Source organism: Chanos chanos, chromosome 13 (genome assembly GCF_902362185.1).
Source record: "Chanos chanos chromosome 13, fChaCha1.1, whole genome shotgun sequence".
Taxonomy (NCBI): domain Eukaryota; kingdom Metazoa; phylum Chordata; class Actinopteri; order Gonorynchiformes; family Chanidae; genus Chanos; species Chanos chanos.
This window is the reverse complement of record NC_044507.1, coordinates 16,474,544-16,494,543: the sequence shown is the minus strand read 5'-3', so window position 1 is coordinate 16,494,543 and position 20,000 is coordinate 16,474,544. Positions and strand designations below refer to the sequence as shown.

At 44.0% G+C, this 20,000-nt stretch overlaps 1 protein-coding gene across 1 annotated transcript in view; it reads right to left on the bottom strand.

The window, feature by feature from the left end:
* kcnt2b (potassium sodium-activated channel subfamily T member 2b) overlaps positions 1-20,000 on the bottom strand; it is a 33,317-nt gene that overhangs the window by 4,528 nt on the left and 8,789 nt on the right. The window contains exons 2-21 of the mRNA XM_030790162.1: positions 17,662-17,741; positions 17,260-17,359; positions 16,648-16,701; positions 15,732-15,780; positions 15,331-15,390; positions 14,478-14,552; positions 14,214-14,297; positions 12,981-13,075; positions 12,253-12,433; positions 10,497-10,661; positions 9,624-9,760; positions 9,143-9,206; positions 8,525-8,633; positions 3,321-3,429; positions 3,009-3,065; positions 2,274-2,426; positions 1,749-1,999; positions 984-1,308; positions 715-820; positions 307-479 (exon numbers count right to left, since the gene is read on the bottom strand). Coding sequence (XP_030646022.1) covers positions 307-479; positions 715-820; positions 984-1,308; positions 1,749-1,999; positions 2,274-2,426; positions 3,009-3,065; positions 3,321-3,429; positions 8,525-8,633; positions 9,143-9,206; positions 9,624-9,760; positions 10,497-10,661; positions 12,253-12,433; positions 12,981-13,075; positions 14,214-14,297; positions 14,478-14,552; positions 15,331-15,390; positions 15,732-15,780; positions 16,648-16,701; positions 17,260-17,359; positions 17,662-17,741 — 2,427 coding nt within the window. The remainder of the gene's footprint in view (positions 1-306; positions 480-714; positions 821-983; positions 1,309-1,748; positions 2,000-2,273; positions 2,427-3,008; positions 3,066-3,320; positions 3,430-8,524; positions 8,634-9,142; positions 9,207-9,623; positions 9,761-10,496; positions 10,662-12,252; positions 12,434-12,980; positions 13,076-14,213; positions 14,298-14,477; positions 14,553-15,330; positions 15,391-15,731; positions 15,781-16,647; positions 16,702-17,259; positions 17,360-17,661; positions 17,742-20,000) is intronic.

The following is a 20,000-nucleotide window of genomic DNA, read 5'->3' as shown; positions in this document are numbered from 1 at the left end:
ATGAAACAATGCCTTACAACCAACTGCAAGCTCGAAGATAATGGGCAGCAGACGACATATGACTCACAAGCTTATTGCATTTGATTTCATTACAGGCAGGGAGCACTCAGCCGCACTGGTTTTCTGTTGCAGACGACGATTATATTCCATAATAATACATGTGGAGCACTGTTCAATGACGGTGGTTTTGAGCATGAGGCGACTGGCAATCTGAATGTGAAAAAATGCCTCGTTCCTTATGACTGATGGTTGAAGGTCTACAGTGTGTTTTGTGTGATATAACTGGTGGTATTTCTGAGGACTCACATGCTCTCCAGAAGAAGGACTATTGGATTGAGTTCCTTTCTAGGTCTGTAGTATGCGCGCAAGGGCACTATGAAGTTATAAAGGCCGTTACCAGCGCTCTCAGCGGACACGATGATCAGCTTGTTTTTAAAACCGTATGACCGGGCGTCCTCATACGGCATGTGCTGACACGCCTGGAGGATGAGACACGAGAGAGAAGGGATGAAAACCTGGAAAGGGATGGGAAATTATAGATACAAATTCTATGAGTATTATTATATGTTAGTGGGATTAAGTGAAATCTGTGGTAGAGAGATGACAGACGGGTCCTAATCCCGGATGTAGCCTTCTGTGGGGTTGAAGCAAAAGTCTGTACAAGCTGAGATCTTGGAGGAGGACGGTGACTTAAATCTTAGATGAAGTTCTCACCTTGTCCAGGCGTAGGCAGCAGAAAGGCATCTTCTCCTGCAGGAGGTGGCACAGGGCAGGGGAGCTACCTATGTAGGGCGAATTCAGGGGATAGCCTTTCACCCACCTGCCCCCCGGGAAACACATACAAACACGCGCACAAAAAAAAAAAAAAACACTGTACCACCAGAGATCGTTTACAAAGTCATACGGAGTAACCCGAGGTTACACCGTCAGACAGAAGAAAAAAAAAGGAACCAGTCAGAGCTCTGAGCACTTCAGATACTCACTCGCAGTGCGTCCCCCACCACTGGCCTTTCTGATCTCCACCCCCGTCTTCTTTGCTTTCCTCTCCACCCTCATCCTCTGATTGGTCGCCAAGCAAATCAAATGTTGGGCTGCTGACCCCATCCACCAGTTCCAAGACGGGGGCGATGCTGTGCCTTCGCTCCTCGGCCGAGTCGGCCATGGCCGGCAGCGCCAGGGTGTTGCTCCCGCTCAGTTCCGTCTTGCTCCCGCTTCTCCCCGTGCCCCCGCCACTTAGCGCCATCCCCCCCGCGCCCGTGCCCTCCGGGCTGCTGTCACTGGAGTCATGCAGGTCTATAGCAACAGTACCTACACGCAGAGATAACAGCCTTACTTTAAATGTACGGCCAAAAGTAGACAAAAATCAAACGACAGACTAATTATTCTCAGAGGTGCGAAAATGGCTCTGTTTCCATATATAGTTTACAAGAACAGGCTATAATGCCACCACAAGGAACCTATGACTTTTAGGTTCAATTCCTGACTTTATCACTAGATGGTGATGTAGGAGAAGTGGGGATTTCACCTTAAAAGCAACTCTCTGCATATCCCTCTGGGCTATCTCTATCTTGCTCAGTTACGGTTTATGAAAGATGACATGACCATACCCGACACACTTACTTAAACGTCTGTCTAAATGAGCTATCCTATTTGGGCGGTTATGCGCACTTTTTTTGATCAAAAACATTTTACTTATCGTGTAAGCACTGTCATTATAGCCAGTAAGAGAGGTGACATGTGTGGCTTACCCATGCTGGCTATGATGCTGTGCACTGGAAGGCGAGTAAGACCGTGGTAGATGGTTTGAGGAACACCCCTGCTGTCTCCGCCGGGTCCCCTCATGGATTCTCTGTGGCCCCTGACGAAAGCGGAGTTCTCCTCCTTGGAGATGTTGATGTAAAAACAGGTGTCTGAAGCCCCCATGATGTGGCAGGGGCCGGGGTTTAACAGGATATTAGTCGTGTCAAGCCTCCGCACTCCAATTAGACAAACTCCATACCTGCCAAACAAACGGAACAGAGCTGTCAGCATCACTCTGTCTAACCCTGTCAGACATGTGTGAGTGTGTGTGTGTGTGCGCGTGTGTGTGCGTGTGCGTGTGTGTGTGTGTGTGCGTGCACGTGTGTGTGTGTGTGTGTGTGTGCACGTGTGTGTGTGAGTGAGTGAGAGAAAAAGTGAGAGAGACAGAGAGACAGAGAGAGAGAGAGAGAGACAGAGACAGAATAGACAGAGACAGGTGTCAGTCTGTTTGTGCTACTTTATCGTTGACTCACTTCTTGTGTGCGTGAAAAGAGGCGAAGGTGAAGCTTTTTCCCTGGTACTCCCCAAAAAACTTGCTCTCCTCCAAACGAATGTGATGCACCTCATTCGCTGAGCAGCGACGGTAGGTACGCTGCCATTCGTCAGCTGAGCTGGCTCCGCCTTCCCTGAAAGAGCAGAGGAGAAACTTTTCAGAAAAGGAACACGACTGACCTTTCAAAGATTCACACGTCATTTCCTTGCCAATATTACTATCCCATTATGCTCTCGTATCTGCTCATCAATTATCTCATCCTCTCGTTAATGACATGCAGCTTAACTACCGGAAAACACAGAGGCTTACAACATATAAAACAAAGTCTTAACAAAGTATCAAAACAAAACCAAGAAAAAAACACACACACACACATACACACACATGGGTTGCTGTGGTCCCTTTCACAGGCCAAAGAAAAGACGGGATGATGTGGGAGATGTGAGAAAAGAATAGAGAGGAGGAGTGTTAAAAAACGAAGGAGGTGAAGAAAAGGACAGTATTACGTAAAACACTCCAGTGATAAATTCACAGTTTACGAGGGCAGAAGCGCTCTCGGGTGAGGGGTCAGAAGAGAGCATGAGTGAGTGTGAATGTGTGTGTGTATATGTGTGTGTGTGTGTGTGTGTGTGTGTGTGTGTGTGTGTGTGTGTGTGTGTGTGTGTGAATGTGTGTGTGTGTGTGTGTGTGTTCGGCAGTCAGTGGGGCTGCTGACCTGTTGAGAGGCTGAAAGGCTCCAGCTCTCTGCCTGAAGCCTTCTGAAGGTGCCGTCCTGGGAACAAAAGACAAATTTGTTTGCGGGAGGACTCTTTTTGTGTTTGTGTGTGTGTGCGTGTGTGTGTGTGTGTGTGTGTGTGTGCGCACGCGCGTGTGTGAGTGTGTCTGTGCGTATGTGTGTGTGTGTGTGTGTGTGTGTGTGTGTGTGTGTGTGTGTGTGTGTTCGTGTGTGTGTCAGAGAAAGAGAGAACAGAGAGTGAAAAAGAGGAAGAAAGGCAAAGGGATAAAGGCAAAGAGCATTTCTACTCACTGTCCTCTTGAAGAGTGGATCAATAAGGTGATCAGGGTTGAAGTAGCTGGACACACACAGTTGAGAGCCAGCATGGCATACTTAAATTCTTCCTCACACACCACATGATCTGCAAACACACACACGTACACACACACACGCACACACACAAACAGTCCCTCATTAATGCTACAAAAATAGTTCCTCAAACAATCCTGTTGACGAGATGAAAAAGCATTTTTTTTTCAGTGAATTTTCATATGAGGGGTGGGCACAAATACCAGAAATACAGACATCATTAACCATCACTGCAGACTAACTTTTCTGAACATGTCGCCATAATTTCATCTCACAAGCGCGTTTTCAAAGAAACCTATGCTTCTTTTTTTTCTGCCGAATAACAATCAGAGTGTGGAATATTTCTTGGGTCTTCCTTTCTCATCTTCCTCTTTATACCACTGCTCCTGCACCTCCCACATCTGGCCTCTCAAATGCGACCCAAGACTACACGTGACTGAGCAGAACGCAGGCCAAAGGCTGCAATCTCCATTTAAATTGCTGGAGGGAAATGGACAGTTAGAGGGAGAGAGGGAAAAAGACTTTGTCTTTCAAGCTCCCTTTTATTGACCAATATATAAAAGCAAGAAAAAAAACTGATTGCACACTGTGTGACTTCTCCAATATGAAATTTAAAGAAAAAAAAATACTGGAGGAATTAGAAATAATATTTTAAAAGCTCTAAGAAACGAAACCGAATAATTTGATATTTTCCCAAAAAACTACCATAACAGTAGTTCATCTTGGGTCAGGGAGGAGCAGTAGAAAAAGACAATAAGTGAGAGATATGGAAGTGTGTCTGCAGACAATGCAACATTGATTTTCAATAAGATCAACACACACACACACACACACACACACATACACACACATTCAGAATGAGAGAAAGTCAACACAGCAGATACAGCGTTAATAATGGCTTAATGGATGAAGCAGCAGGTTCATCCTTGTTAGCTAGGAGGAAACACACATTTACCTATTTAGCTAATTAAGAGAGATGGAGAAGATACACCTTAATTAACATTTATAATTGAAGCGGTGCTTCGGGACTTGCAGGGTTTTTGTTTTTTTTTTATAAACGTGCCGGAGTTTTCACCAATCGCTTTGCCCACATTTCACCTTATCGATTTGTTTTCCAGTGCAGCACCCTTAGAAACGTGACTCCTCTCTCTAAGCAACTTTACCCTTTTGCCCTTTCCACTGGCTTCAGGGACCCTTACTTTGGTCCATTTTGGTTTGTCTTAGATTACTCTCTGCTCTGTCTGTATTTATTTATTTTTTTCTCTCAACAGAACCCAGGAACATTAGGGTGAGGCAGCTTATTTAAGAAGAAAACAAAACCTGTCTTTCGCACAAAACGAACTGTGAGTCGAAAAAAAAAAGCCCAAAAACAACGAGAGACTCTTGGGCCTCGCGTCAGAACAAAATGAGAAAAACACTCATGTTTGTCTTCCTGTTGTTTTCCTGCCTTTTGACTTGTTTCTTGTTATTCGAGAGGAACCTGAAAAAATACAGCAATTTCAATTTATCAACAACAAACAACTTAACCAGGGGCAGAGCAAATTCATCACGTCACGAAACACCTACTGCATTATCTGCTAAAGTGACTAAATATAAAAAAATAAGTAAATAAATTTTAAAAATTTGTAAAAAAAAAAACCACAGCCCTCACACACACTCCATTTGTGTGTTACAGACAATACACACCATTCAGATACATATAGAGCAGTTAGATGAAGCACTAGGTAAAACATCAAGCACCATTAGGTTTTCAGCTTCCAAACAACTACAGGCACAGCAGAGCAATTACAAATGAAATAAACTTGAAATTATTATGTCTGAAATAGGTATAAATTGCTCTCTCTCTCTCTCTCTCTCTCTCTCTCTCTCTGATTTTCAAAAGATCAGAATTAAGCAGAGATAGCATCCCTGATTACCTCCAGTAGTGCTACAATTTTGGTTAAATTTGCCATTTGTTACTGAAATAAAGTCATAGTAGTGGTGTAGGCACATCCTTTTAATCATGTTCCTTTCTTCTCTGCTCTTGCATGAGACACCATCTCCCTCACCTCCTCTCCCTCTATCTCTCACTCACTCCACTTCAGTCAATCCCAAACACACGCATGCACGCACACACACACTCACACACACACACCACAAACCAAATGAGCACTTTTCAATTCCCCCTCATGATACCTCTTTTCATTGAATCCCTTCATTCTCTCTCTCTCTCTCTCTCTCTTTCTTCCCTTTCTTCATTTAACCTCTCTCCTCGAAAACCACATTCCAAGTCAAATACACAAACAATTACTGACCTAGTTTAAGGCAAGGACGCAGCATCAGAAAGAGCTGCGATAATTGTGCGGGTTTTTTCATTTTTTCGTGGCTGGATTTCTTTTTTTTTCAGCCCTCCATTAGAGAAGTGGAGTATTGAGAGTGTGTCAGGTTCTCTGAACTCCCAACAGACAGTAATTACAGAGGCTCTCTGCCACCAGCAACGCTAATTAAATCAGCATGTTGTTTTCATGTTTATGACTGACCCGTCTATTGACATGGCAGTACAGACCGCAGTCACAGTGATGCGACAAAGCCAGCAGCATGGTTATTTCGATGAAACACGTACGCAGAGGTGGGAAAAAAGTGAAATCCGTAGCGGTCGGCTAAATAAACACAGGGCTTCAAAAACACAGTTCGCTCTGCATTAGTAAACCGCTGGTAACTCAGAAACATCCCGGGTCCCATTCTACACTTATATGAGCATTAGATGGTTATTAAGCTATTTGTAGAGCTCAAGTTGAGCTCTCATTAAAGCCACCCACTCAGCCACTTAGTGCATATATTGCGCGCTAGGCGATGTCATAACATGTCTGTCTTACGGACAGCTACAGTAATTGCATACTGATGTGTTCGCTTGAACTGCCATATACTGCATATCTGCCAACCTGAGAAGAGACCTCTATACCATCTTCAAACCACTGGAGCGTGTGGCGACCACTTCAAAACGTCGTTGTCTGTGTTCTATTACGTGTCGTGTTCACACATGTATTTACCCAAACACTGACGGGAATATTGTGCGTACTAGTGGAAAGATGCTGTCTGAAAACGTTGAAATGAATTCGATGAAATCTTTCACGAGCTGAAGAACAATTCACTTTTTTTTCTCTTAAAAGGAACACAACTTGACGTTAAATGTCAAATATGTATTCAAGGTGACGTACATAAGTTTTTTTTTAAAAATCTGTCATGGTAACTAATCAGGATGTTTCAATGTCCTCTCAGTAATTTTCATGCAATCACTCATCTAGTAGACATAAAGTGAGGTGTTTCATATATGATCTTCTTTACATAATTATCCTGTAATACCATAAACCAGAGGGTAATGCTTACTTTAAGAGTAGACCTGTATCTTTAGAAGATGTTGTAGATAATCACATTTACCTATATTGTTGAATGTGCACTGGCAGTGTTGCGAACTACACGTTTGGCTAGGATACAAAATGTCTTTTCACAAGTTGGTGTTTTTGGCCAGCATTTTACAAAAGAGCTGTCAGTAGTTTGGATGTGTTGTTTGCTAGGCTATACTCTGAGTTAGCGTTTAGGACAAAACACAGCAAGTCCACTTTTGTTTTCCTCTCTTCTCAGTGACTCATCACTTCTCTTCCCAGCACATACAGAGTTACTGCCCTACCTTCTCACACACAGACATACACGCATACACACACACGCGCGCGCGCGGCCCACTCTTCTCTTCCCTTCGCGCTTCCCAACGCAAGCTGTCAGAGCGAGAGCGCTCCGCACACCGCGAGGAGGTCTTCACCACCGTCGTGTTCTCCCTGCTCCTTCACCTGACAGCTCCTGCGCCTGTCATCCCCATTAACATTACACGGCGCCAAGTGACTGCGCCCCACAGAGGTGCCTCGGAGGTACCGGCGTGACGGCCAAAGACACCCGTCTGCGGTCGTGTATCGTTTAGTGTCCGACACACACGCAGACTCATCAGGAGCCTCATCAAAACAGTCCGATCTGACTCGCCTGTAATAGCTTCACCTCACACCCGACTGCAGCATGAAATAGTCCTTCATGCCATTTAGAGTTAATCACCTGCACGCGGCTGTCTCTCTAACATGCACTGGGGTGGGGAGGAGGGAGAGAAGAGAACGGGGGGACGTGAAATATGAGAAGCAATTAGCAAAAACAGATTGATTGATACACGAAAAAAAGGGAGGTAACGTTATTTCATCTCCGTCACGAAGCACGGCACTGAACTAATAACTGGGTTTACAGTCCGTGCATGCCAACCCCTCCCCCCACCCCACTTGCTTAAATCAAATCTAGCTGTGAAAAGGCAATGTTTTTGGTAATGGATGCTCCTGAGTGGGTGGCTTTGTGTAGAGCGTGCAGCGGCACCAGTGGAAACTGGATTTCCCTCTGTCTACCCTAACAGAATAAAATGTTAATCATTGATTGAGGCAGCTGGAGCGAAGGCGGCCTGCCGGAATTTGGTTTGACATGCTTGGCAGTAGAGCTCCCTTCTCTCTCTCTTTCTCTCTCTCTCTCTCTCTCTCTCTCTCTCTGTCTCTGTCTCTCTCTCCTTCTCCCTGTGTCTCTCAAGCATGAACACACACACACACACACACACACACACACACACACACACACACACACAGGGGAAAAGAAGAGTGAAGTGGGGTTTTTTTTTTTATTCTCTCCTCCTCCTAACAAGAGATGTCTGATTGGCTCTTTTTGGAGTATGGCTGTTGAACATGAGAAGGGCTTTCTCTCCCCAAAAGTAGCACGCACGCACACACACACACACACACACACACACACACACACACACACACACACACACACACACAAATACAATCATGTGACAGCTTCCTCAGGCACTTACATGATGTGTCCATCACAACAGAGCAGATCAGGGTAACTGAGAGAAGGAGCAGCACTGCATTAAATTCTAATCCACTGCTGAATACCGTGTACAAGAAAAGGAAAGAAACTGAACTGCAGGAGTGGATCATGGCCATTGTTTATGGGCTATTTGAAAGAAAACAGAATACACATACACACACCAGCACACAACACACAATCACTGACTGACTCTCTCTCTCTCCGCACTCGCACAACAGATTCACCAACATCATACCCGAGTATTGTGTTCTGACCTGCAAACTTGACATGAAATTTATTCTCAGGTTTGAGGATCTGGACATAGAGTGGGCAATTTGGTGCGAAGTCCTTCACGGCCCAGGCCCTGAGAATTGTCTGATGATCCTGTAACACACAGCATATGGACAATGTCACAATATCTTAAGCTCCATTAACAATTCTTTAATTCCATTAATTCACAGCCATTAAGGTAATGTAGAGTAATTAGACTCCATAGCTACAGTAAGCTGGCGAGTCACACAGTGTAAATGACTCACAACAATGTTCTAACCAAATCATTTACTCTACTTGACTGTCATATAATATGCAATTAAAACTCTGTGTGTGCGCGTGTGTGTGTGTGTGTGAATGTTTTTGCATGTGAACATGTGATCCTTAGAATGTGTAAGACAGGGTGAAAGAGAGAGAGAAAGAGAGAGAGAGAGAGAGAGAGAGAGAGAAATCAAAAAGGCCATACAGGAGATGAAAGAAAGTAGGCTGAGAAAGTATAACACCCATTACAGAGATAAGACCCCCCCCCCCCCCCCACCCCCCGCCCAAAAAAAAGAAGGAGAGAAAAGCGGTGGGAGAGGAATAGCTCTGAGAGATGACAAAGGAGGTGAGGAGGAACATACGGCGGCGAAGCGGTCCACTTCAAATCGGTTACTGAGGATAAAACAGGCTTCTGCATCATCCATTCTGCAGCCAATCACAGCAGGAGAACCAGGCCAGGTATACCAAGTACAGGAACACATCAAACCAGCAGCCAGGTTCCATAGGTTGGGAGAACAAGGGAAGGAAATAGCCAAGGTGGGAGGGAGAGAGAGAGAGAGAGAGAGAGAAAGGTAGGTCTCCATCCGTTTGTACAGTGTGAACAAAAGAGGACTGAGGACAATACAACAACAAAAAGTGTCCATCAAACCCACGCACAGGCAATGCTAAATGCAGAGAGGCTCTTAGTTAAATGGATTAGGCGAGAAAATAACACAGACACATTCCAGTCCTTTTAGCCCTGCAGCGGACACACTGTGCAATGTTGTAAAGAAAAAAAAGAAAGAAAGAAAGAAAAAATGTAGCCATACTGCAGTGAGTAATCCACCACACATGGGCCCTTACTTGGCTCTCATCAGGTCCTGATCTTTGAGGGCCGAACCCTGGAGGTAAATTACTCTTTGGGCCCACAGGGGAATGTGAAGCACCCGGCGCACTTGAACATCCATCTCTGCCGGACACAGGATGACAACGTAGTAGTCCTGTATGGGTGATGGAGATGGGAGGCATGTCAGTGGTTCCATGCAGAGGAAACACAGCCTGTGTGCTCTACACTCTAGCCATTTTGCTCCATTCACACATAAATAGATTTGTTGATTTGCATTAATCCTCTGTTAATCTCGCTGCTTTAACCTCAGCTGTTTCAGCTCCTGGAGAGGATTAGTGTGGAAGATCAGAGGAGTCTGTCTGATCTGCAAAATTACCATAAATTCACACACACACTCATCCAGATACCTACCCACACACACACGCATACAAACACATACATATACACACTGAAACATATACACACACACATGCAAACACACACACACACACACACACACACACACACACACAAAAACACATTCATCCAGCTACCTACCCACACACACACGCATACAAACACATACATATACACACTGAAACATATACACACACTCATACACACACACATGCAAACACACACACACACACACACACACACACACACAAACACATTCATCCAGCTACCTACTCACACACACACGCACACAAATACACACATGTACACACGCTGATACATATACATACACTCATACATACACACATGCACACTTATACGAACAAACAATACACACTCGTAAACATATATGCAAACATATATACACATAATACACATATATAAATAGAGTTACACATTTACACACACACACATACACTCTCACAAATGGGCCTGTATTTTCCTCAGGAACAGACCTGCAGTCTGGGGTGAGCGAAAAACTCATTCAGAAAGTCCATAAGGAGGTCAATCTTCAGACAGCTCACACACAGCACCACATGCTTCTCCGTCTGCGCCCGGTAACGGCTGTAGTTCCCGCCCGATTTCTGTCTCTCCATCCACAGGAAGGCCAACTGCTCAAACTTCACAGAGAAAACCATATCACAGATTCTCTACTAAACACACAAATGTAACATCAAACATTTAACTTCACTGTTTAGAGCACTGCTGCAATTTTCGTGAAAAACTCTATACTTGGTATTAGCATATTGATAGTTCTCTTCTGCCCATCTTGAACTCACCTATCATAAGTTGCTCTGGATGAGTGAAGCAGACTGTAACTTACATAACATGAAAAAAACACCCATGCTGGATAACACTGTGAATGTATCAGTACTAGCCATGTGGAGCGTGTTGTTTTTGAAGCTTCTGTTTATTTGAAAGCTTCACAGAGATGGGTGGTGTGTGATACTGAGTGCAGAGGTGAGTGAGTAGAGTTGGGGCAGAGAATATAAAATTGGGATTGCGTGCCAAGAATGTTTGGTCTCTGGGGAGAAGAGATGATCATTTCTCTCTGTAGAGATTTTCACTGGAGGCTGCACTCTAAACAGCCTGTGTAGAGTTCCTCAGCGCAGATTCGATAGTAAATTGCCTCCGCACAAACACTCAGTGGAGGTTCGACAGTGAATTGAATCTGGTAAGACTCGCAGAGGAGACTGAATAACATGTGTTTTCATGGCAAGTTTAGAAGTGTGGGATGCGGCAGCTGGACCGCGTGACGTCTGGGTGTAGCCAAGCCTGGCCGGATGGAGATTCTTCCTGGCAGGTCTGAAATCCACACGCAGGGGCCAGGCCCTAAATGTCAGCTGATATTTCTGGATGAAAGGCAGAGTGGGAGGGCAACTCGGGACCTGCAAGCTTTTTTCCTGTCCAGGTTTAAACATGCTGGCCTCCCAGGGCAGACCTTGGCAGGAAAAGCCCCTGCCATACACACATACATGCACAAACACACACATACACACACATGCATGCACTCATGCATATACACAAACACACACACACACACACACACACATGCACGCATACACAAACGTGCAAACACTCATCTCGTGCATACACTCACACACACACACATACACACACACCCACACACACACACACACACACACACATCACACATGAAAGACTCTCATTTCAATTCCCATTCTATCCTCAGTCTCTCACACTCTCTCTGTTCTCTGTGTGTCAGGAGATGGGAACGCATGCATGCACAAGCATGTGTGTTTGTGTGTGTGTGTGTATGTGAAAGAGAGAGACAGAGAGAGACACAGCCACCAGCTGGAGAAGTTCTCCCGAGGTTTCAGACACAAATTATAATTCAGCTCAGCGCTCGGGTAATAAGAATGACATGTTCAGTTGCATTGAATGTTTACTAGATCAAGGAACAACTAGAAACATCAACACAGGTGATTTTGTTAAATTAAACATGAGCCCTAGAACTGCTGGGAACAGCATGGAGATCATCTGAAGAATCTGAATGCTATTCAAATACTGGTTTCAGTTTGTCACTGCGTTGTATGTCTTTATGCCATAAGTATTCACCGACAGTGTAAGCAGGCAATCTGGATTGGAGCACTGATGGGATCAATCATTTGCTGTGCCAAATGATTTGTCGCTTACTTCACCAATCAGAGGAGAGAGATATTTTAATGTTCAGAAAGTCACTTTTCTCACCTGTATTGGGAGCACAATGAGAGCCACACAGATCATAATGACCACCAGCAGCTGAGAGGGCCAGATCTGAGGAGTGACATCACCAAAGCCCACCGTGGAGAAAGTGACCACACAGAAGTATAGAGAGTCAAACAGAGTTAAATTATTCCCTGCTCTTTCCAGATGCTGGATCCCACAAATACTGAGAGAGAGAGTGAGAGAGAGAGCGAGAGAGAGAGAGAGAGAGAGAGAGAGAGAGAGAGTGAGAGAGAGAGAGAGAGAGAGAGAGAAAAGAGGGGAAACAGCAGAAAAGAAACAGAGAAAAGAAGTCTATGGTTAAGGTGTGTGGGTCAGGGGGTGTGGGGTATAAAAATGAAAATGACTTATCAAACGCATGTGACTTGGTTTGACAGATAGGCATTAAACAGTTTGTGTGTGGGTTTAACATGTGCACCACTGGCTTTGTCTAAATGTAACTAGCATGTGCATTTGAGAGATAGGGCATGCATCAGAGCAACGGAGCGTGTGTTTGAGCGACAGAGTTTGTGTTTGAGTGACAGAGTGTATGTTTGCTCAGTGTTGAAGGAGCAGTTGAGTCAACATGATGCTGTCAATGGCGAAAAGGTCAGCCATTACTCTACCAGCTGCTTTACAATACCACGGTAACCCAAAGCTCCTCCCCGACATAAAAACAACACATAACACACAATCTCTCTCTCTCTCTCTCTCTCTCTCTCTCTCAGACTCACCATGTGAAGATGAGGCAAAGCAGGGTGCTGATAAGAATGAGGACCTGGTTGAACATGGCTGAATGTGTGCGCTGAATGGCTCTGTGCAGATCATTCTGGGAAAAAAAAAACCGCACAAAAAATACACAGACAACAGGGAGATGGTTAGCATTGTTATGTACTGTGTTAACACTGGAACAGATGCTGAGATATTAGGACAAATCAATAAGACCACACTGAAGGAACAGGTGTGATCAGAGGGAGGATGGGGGGAAACAGGGAGAAATGGGGGTGGGGGGGGGGGGGGGGGGGGGTGTTACATCCCTGCATTGCTCAGAGTACGAAAATTCACACCCCTCTGCTCCCGCCATACAAACAGAACTCACGGTTTGTTTGTTTTTTCCGCAGCTTAAGTTTAATTTGTGCAGCACACAGTGTTATGAATTGGGGAGGTAAGGTCATGAATACAAGAGTAAATGCAGCAGCTGGCTAACCAGGTTTTTCAAATACAGGCGACTGCGCTAACAAGATTAGCAGGCCATGCACCTGCTTAATACCACAACTGTGCGCCTATGTTTCTTAGAAAAGCCAAAAACAGCTTCTCCAGCAGTTTTCCTGGTGTGTGTGTGTGTGTGAGTGTGTGTGTGTGTGTGTGTGTGTGTTGTTATGAAATTTGGTGAAAAGAAATTGACCATAAATCACCTATTGCAAGTCACTCTACATGACAATGTAACTGCTACATAATTGTGAGCAAATACACAGCTGAAAACTGGCATAGTTTCATTTAAAACTCTGCTGAGGTTAAGTGAACTTTCTCAGTTTTCTCTTTCATTTGTGAACATGATTTGTTCTTTAGCGTTTACTGTTTTCAGGACAGCCCAGCAGGCTTTATAAACCGTGGAATTGCCGGAAATTTCACAAGCCCCAATTTAGACCCCCCAATGTGTCACACTAAATTATGCCACTGACTGACAGCAGGATAGTTAATATGCATTACTGCGTGTTGTGTGTTGTGTGTGTGTGTGTGTGTGTGAGAGAGAAAGAGATGAATAGATTGATACAGAGAGCAAGTGGAGAGAGAGAGAGAGACAGAGAGTGAGAGAGTGAGAGAAAGAGAGATTTGCACTTTGATTGTACTGATATGAACAAATTAAAAGGAGAGAAACTGATAGAGCGGTGTTGATATTAAAAGATGAGATATGGTCAATTTGAAAAAGACAAGGTGCTGATAGGATGTTTGTAGAATATCCTTACTATCATATTCTCCAGGGCATGCTTGGCCAACCAGCAATTCAGAAAGACTGGGATGAACAGATTTCTGAGAGAGGGCAAAATCACCTGATAGGTGGTGGGGGGAGGAGGGGGGAGAAAAAGAAAGAAAGCTTAAATTTCAGAGCATTCATTATATTAAAACTATTTTATATTATATTATATCTGGGACTAAAAAACTGATGCATATTATAACACACTTTACAATTTAACGTATCTTAACTTTAATGACACTTTCTCTGAACTCACAGTGATGACAAAGGGAACGGCGCTGATCATCTCCAGAACAAATGAAATGCGTAACACTTGCTCCCAGACGTTGCCCTGGAAACAAAAGTAACACGAGTCGAGGTCAGGGAATTCCATCGTATCTTTTCACTAACGGATGAACAGATAGAGGACCGCGTGGTATAGGACTTGTACCACCAAAAAAAAGCAAAGAGAGAGGAGGCTAATAAGGTCATACAGTTTTGCTCACGATGGAAAATTTATTTTGCGTTTTCTTGTTTTGCAGTTGAGCCTGTAGCTCAATTAACGTGTCAAACTCGCGCACACAGAGAATACTTGCAGAGAGCTTTTATAGGCGGACTGCGCTAGCCATGCGTGGGCGTAAAAGACCGTGTTCATTTCCAAAAGAAATCAATGCGGTTTAAGAATAAGATCTACTATTCCTTGTGGCCCCTGGCTGACAGATACTTATTCATTGCAGGATGAGAATCTACGGTTTACTTCAAAAGGACGCATTCAAGTGAAAGGGGGCTGATGGATTCTCAAAGGTACGGGCATGCCTTTTGCTCCGTCACTCCACTTAAGACACTCCTGTGCACGTTTTGAAAACAGAGTCTCTGCGAAAGCCGTTTTTCTTTTGTTTTGTTTTTTTACCCTCTTTTTGTTTTATGTTCTCTCTCTGTCTCTTGGAAAAACCATACTACATAATGCCGTATATATTCGGTTTAAATGTTAAAACGGATGCTGTGATAACTGATGTAGTATATGAAATCTTGTGAGGCTTTTAAATTCTGTGGCCAGTAAGTTCTGTTTACCAGAATATAAAAATTGTGGTTTATGGGGGGTTTGATGAATCTTAGGATGATTTGCTTGCCTTATAACTGAGGTATACCAGCAACATGGTCTCTGAGAAGCTGATAAATGCCACAAGCACCTGGAGACAGAGAGAGAGAGAGAGAGAGAGAGAGAGAGAGATGAGGGAGGAGACAGAGAAGGAGTGGGAGGAAGCAGTGGGAGGCCTGGGGCATATTGTAACTTGCTGTGAAGATAATGTTTGAGTGAGGTTACCAAACAAAGCAAGAGGGCAACATGACAGTGACAACCACTTTAAGTTGTGCAAGTCAGTGCATGTAAGAGTGTGTGTGTAAGTGTGTGTAAGTGTGTGTGTGTGTGTGTGTGTGTGTGTCAGAGTGAATGCGTATGTGTGTGAGTATCTGTCACTCTGAGAGAAAGAGGGAGAGAAAAGAAGAAAGAGAAAGGGGAGATATTTCGAACCTGTAGTGCCCAAAGAGGAAGAGGTCTGTTCACCCAAATAATGAGGGACCTAGAGACATACAACATGTACAGAGTAAAAGGAAGAGAGGAAGAGAGAGAGAAAGAGAGAGAGAGAGTGAATGAGCAGGTGTGCAAGTGAGAGAAAGAGAGAGAGAGAGAGAGAGAGAGAATGAGAGAGACATGTATTATTAATATTTGAATATGGAAAAGAACATTAGCTAGAACGTTCATTGTTTCATTTTGACACATTGCCACATTCAAATTCATATCTCTAATGCATTTGGGAAGCCTTGAAGCCACAAAGATGATTCCTCTAAATTCAGCAACTTTAACAATTCACAAAGCACTAGTATGATCGCAACTGACATTAAAGACAATAACCAAGCAATGCCAGTAATAGAAACAATAGGCAGGAAAGCACAGGTCCAAGAGACATCACGGTTGGTCGGCTGCAGTCAGCGTTTTGATTTTCTGTTTCGCGTTATCAGGGTAAGTAAACCTTTTCGTTAAACACACTTTCTTATGTCCATATTCATTTGGAAGCTCTTTGTCACCAGAAACTAATAAATCAATACATCTCTGTGCATGAGACAATATAGAGCCCGGAGGCAAGGAGTGAGAATCAATGCTTCTTGTTCCATAACAGTGCGTTTTTTGACTTCATTTTAAAAATGCAGGTAGCGAAAATGAACCCTAACAAACCTCGAGTGCGTGTTACTCTAAGTGTGTTAATTTTAATATGACTCTGTGAATGTGCTATGCTCTGGGTTTATGTTAGAGTCATTTATCTGAGAGACAGATGAGGTATTGATCCTTCACTGCTCTGCCTCATTAGAAAGAGAAGGTTAGCCCATGTGGTCTCTCAGGAGCACTGGCTACTTATCACGGATGCATGGGGACAGCATAGGGACTTTACCAGTCAAAGTGACTCCTGTTCTGGACAGAGGCGTTCTGTTTGAGACAGCCAGGACTGCGGAGAAAGAGAAAACACACGCGTGAAAACACACACACACACACACACACACACAAACACACACACACACACAGTGAAGGATAACAGTCAGTGCGGACATGCCGATAACCAAGTCTCTGTTGTTCTCTCCGGAGGTTTCCCTCACCATTCCGAACCCGCACAGGGTTTTTTTTTTTTTTTTTTCTCTGCCCACACACAACATCCTGAGGACCTTAAGCAACTTCCACTGTTGTTTCACAAAAATACTTTTCTTTTCTTTCTCTGTCTGCTTCATATCCTCCATCTATCTACTACTAGACAGAAGTGGACAGATGGATAATCTGCCCCCTAGATTTTACTCAGTTTATCTTCTTTTTTTTTGTCCTTTGAGATCGTTTCTCTCTTTCTGCCTGGAAAAAAACCCCCACAAGCTGCATTTCTATCCCTCTCTCTCTCTCTCTCTCTCTCTCTCTCTCTCTCTCTCGCTCTCTCTTTCTTTCTCTCACTCTCTGTCTTCTGTTCTGCCAATGTTTTTATAAGCTGAAGCCTTTCAGGTGACTTCCCTGTCATTCTCACCATTCTCTGTCTTCTCGAGGATCATCCAAAAGCACTCGCACTATGTAGAGGAGACAGCTCAGAACCTTCAGGAAAAAGTTGAACAGTCGCACTCTCAAACCTGTACCAAAGAACAAGATTACATTGAATCAGTTCACTTAAAAAAAAAACAAACAAACAAAAAAATAAATGGGAAACGTTTAATAATAGGACCACACACCGAACGCACAGCACATCGAACAGTCAGGAGCAAACAGAGGACCGAACGAAGGTCTAGCCACCGGTTCCACGGAGCACGTCACAAAGCCACCGACACATAACAATACAGACAAAACTACAGAAACCACGCGACAGAGACGCACAGAACGGGACCGTCGACGGCGATGCTGAGAAACACTAACGAGAAGCAAAAAAAAAACTCACTGGATCTTTGGTTTTTGATGAAGAAGAGCTTGAGTCGTTCCTTGAATGTGTTCTCGTTCACATAGAACTCTACCTGCACTCTGAAGGGGAAGGGGGGGGGGGGTCAACGATGGCAACGAATGAGTTAAAACATCAAAGCACAAAGCAAGAGCAAATAGTAAGTACCCCACGGATGGAGGGACAGAAACATTGGGAAAGAGGAAAAGAGGGATAGAAACAGTAAAGCCAACGAGGAAGCTAATGATGACAGGATGAATAAAAGAAGAAGTAGGAGAGTTAGACTTATTATGTGTGCGGGGGGAGGAGTGATTATTACGCTGTGAAAAGCAATAAAATTGGAAAATAAATAACACTACTGCTATATTAAAGACTAATGGCTTTCCAGAGGAAATGATAGTCCGTCCTTTCTTCCTAGCGGTGTTGCCTTGGCATAGAAGACAGAGGCTCCTCTGCCTTATCTGTGCTGATTAAATACAGAGCATCAAATTACTTCCTCTTCATGTTTCACTCAACGTGAGAGTTCGTAATTGCCACACTCTCTCCATGGTTTTCTTCTCCGAATGAGGGAGACAGACCCCACACACACACACATACACACACACACACACACACACACACACACACACACACACACACACAAACAGCACATATTAACCATTTTCACAATGCATGTACATATATACATTTCTTAGAACCAACCATAATTCTCTTGAATCTGTTAGGTCACTTGAATCTTGATCTTTGTCATGTAATACCTGTATGAACAAACTCAAAGAACTGCATTAAGTTTAACCGAGGACCAATAATACAGCTTCAATAATGCCACATTTCCTCTCAGATCCCAGGAGGCAAATCTCACCTCCATCACCTCTTTCTTGCTCCATATACTTTTAAAGATGGGGGGGGGAAAGAAAGAAAAATATAGAGGATGAGTCATGCGATATGAGGACATAGACAGTGAACAGAGGGAAAAGACTAGAACACGCCAGGCACATGTCAATGGACCAAAGGCAAAAGCCGATAATCCAATTTCAGAGACTGGTAGGGGTCTCCACACACACACACACACACACACACACACACATACACACAAATACACACACACACACACACACAAACCCCCAAAACCCCCACACAGCGGTCAGTCCTGTACACAGTCTCCGCCACTCCACACTCTCAGCAGCACCCAGCGAAACGATACCCACCGTTGCCATGGTGATGGAGAGCACCTCTCACTCACTGGCGGATGCATGGAGACACTTGCTCCTACATGCATACGATCAACGTAATCAAAGTTACCGACACGACAGGTACAGCTTACTGAGGATCACATGAGAAATGATTGCCTCTTGCTTTTCATCAGAAAACACTACATGTGCTGTGGAGGCACTCACTTTAACTACAGGATGAGTGATTACAGTTTTTGATTAGAAACAAAATAAATGAAGGAGGGAAAAAAATGACACATTGTCCTGAGATAATGATTTGGACTATTGTTAAATTCCTAAAAATTAGGTGTGTGTGGGGGGGGGGGGGGCTATGTCATTGTAGGCGTCTGTGAAACTGTATTTGTGTTTATGTGTTTCTTGGCTCTTATAAGTGTGTGTGTATGTGAAGGTGTATGTTTGTAGGTGTGTGTGTAAGTGTATGTTTGTGTGTGTGTGTGTGCGTGTGTGTGTATGTGTATTGTTGGGGGAGTGTGTGTGTGCACCTGTGTGTGGGTGTAAGTGTACGTGTGTGTGTGTGTCTGTGAAGGTATATGTTTGTAGGTGTGTGTGTTTGTACATGTGTGAGTGTGTGTGTGTGGGTAGTTGGGTGAGTGTGTGTGTGTGTCTGTGCGTGGGTGTAAATGTATGTATGTTTGTAGGTGTGTGCGTGCGTCTGTGTGTGGGTGTAAGTGTACGTGTGTGTGTGTGTGCGTGTGTGTATACACGAGTATGTGACAGTGAGAAACAAAGAGAAGTTGTGAAGCGTAATTGTTTGGTCAGAGAAGACTGGCAGCCTTACAGATTCTGAAATGAAGCTCGTTATCAACAAAAGAAAACTCTAGAAACAGAATAACACGTGTGAACCCAGAACAGCACGTCATTTCACACATATACAACCACCTGGCCAACACCAAGTTCAACAATCAGTGAGAGAGACCCCAGCAGTCACTCCCAAACAAGGCAAACTGTGTCTCCTCATACCCCCTGGTGACAGTCAAAACTGTGGTCCAATGTAAACTTGAGTACTGAATTCCTAGATGTAGGACACAGCCTTGCATTGTGACAGTAGTGTCTTTACTGGATGTGCCATAAGGGAGAAGTTGGTTTTAAAAATCTCTAAAGCAGTAAAAT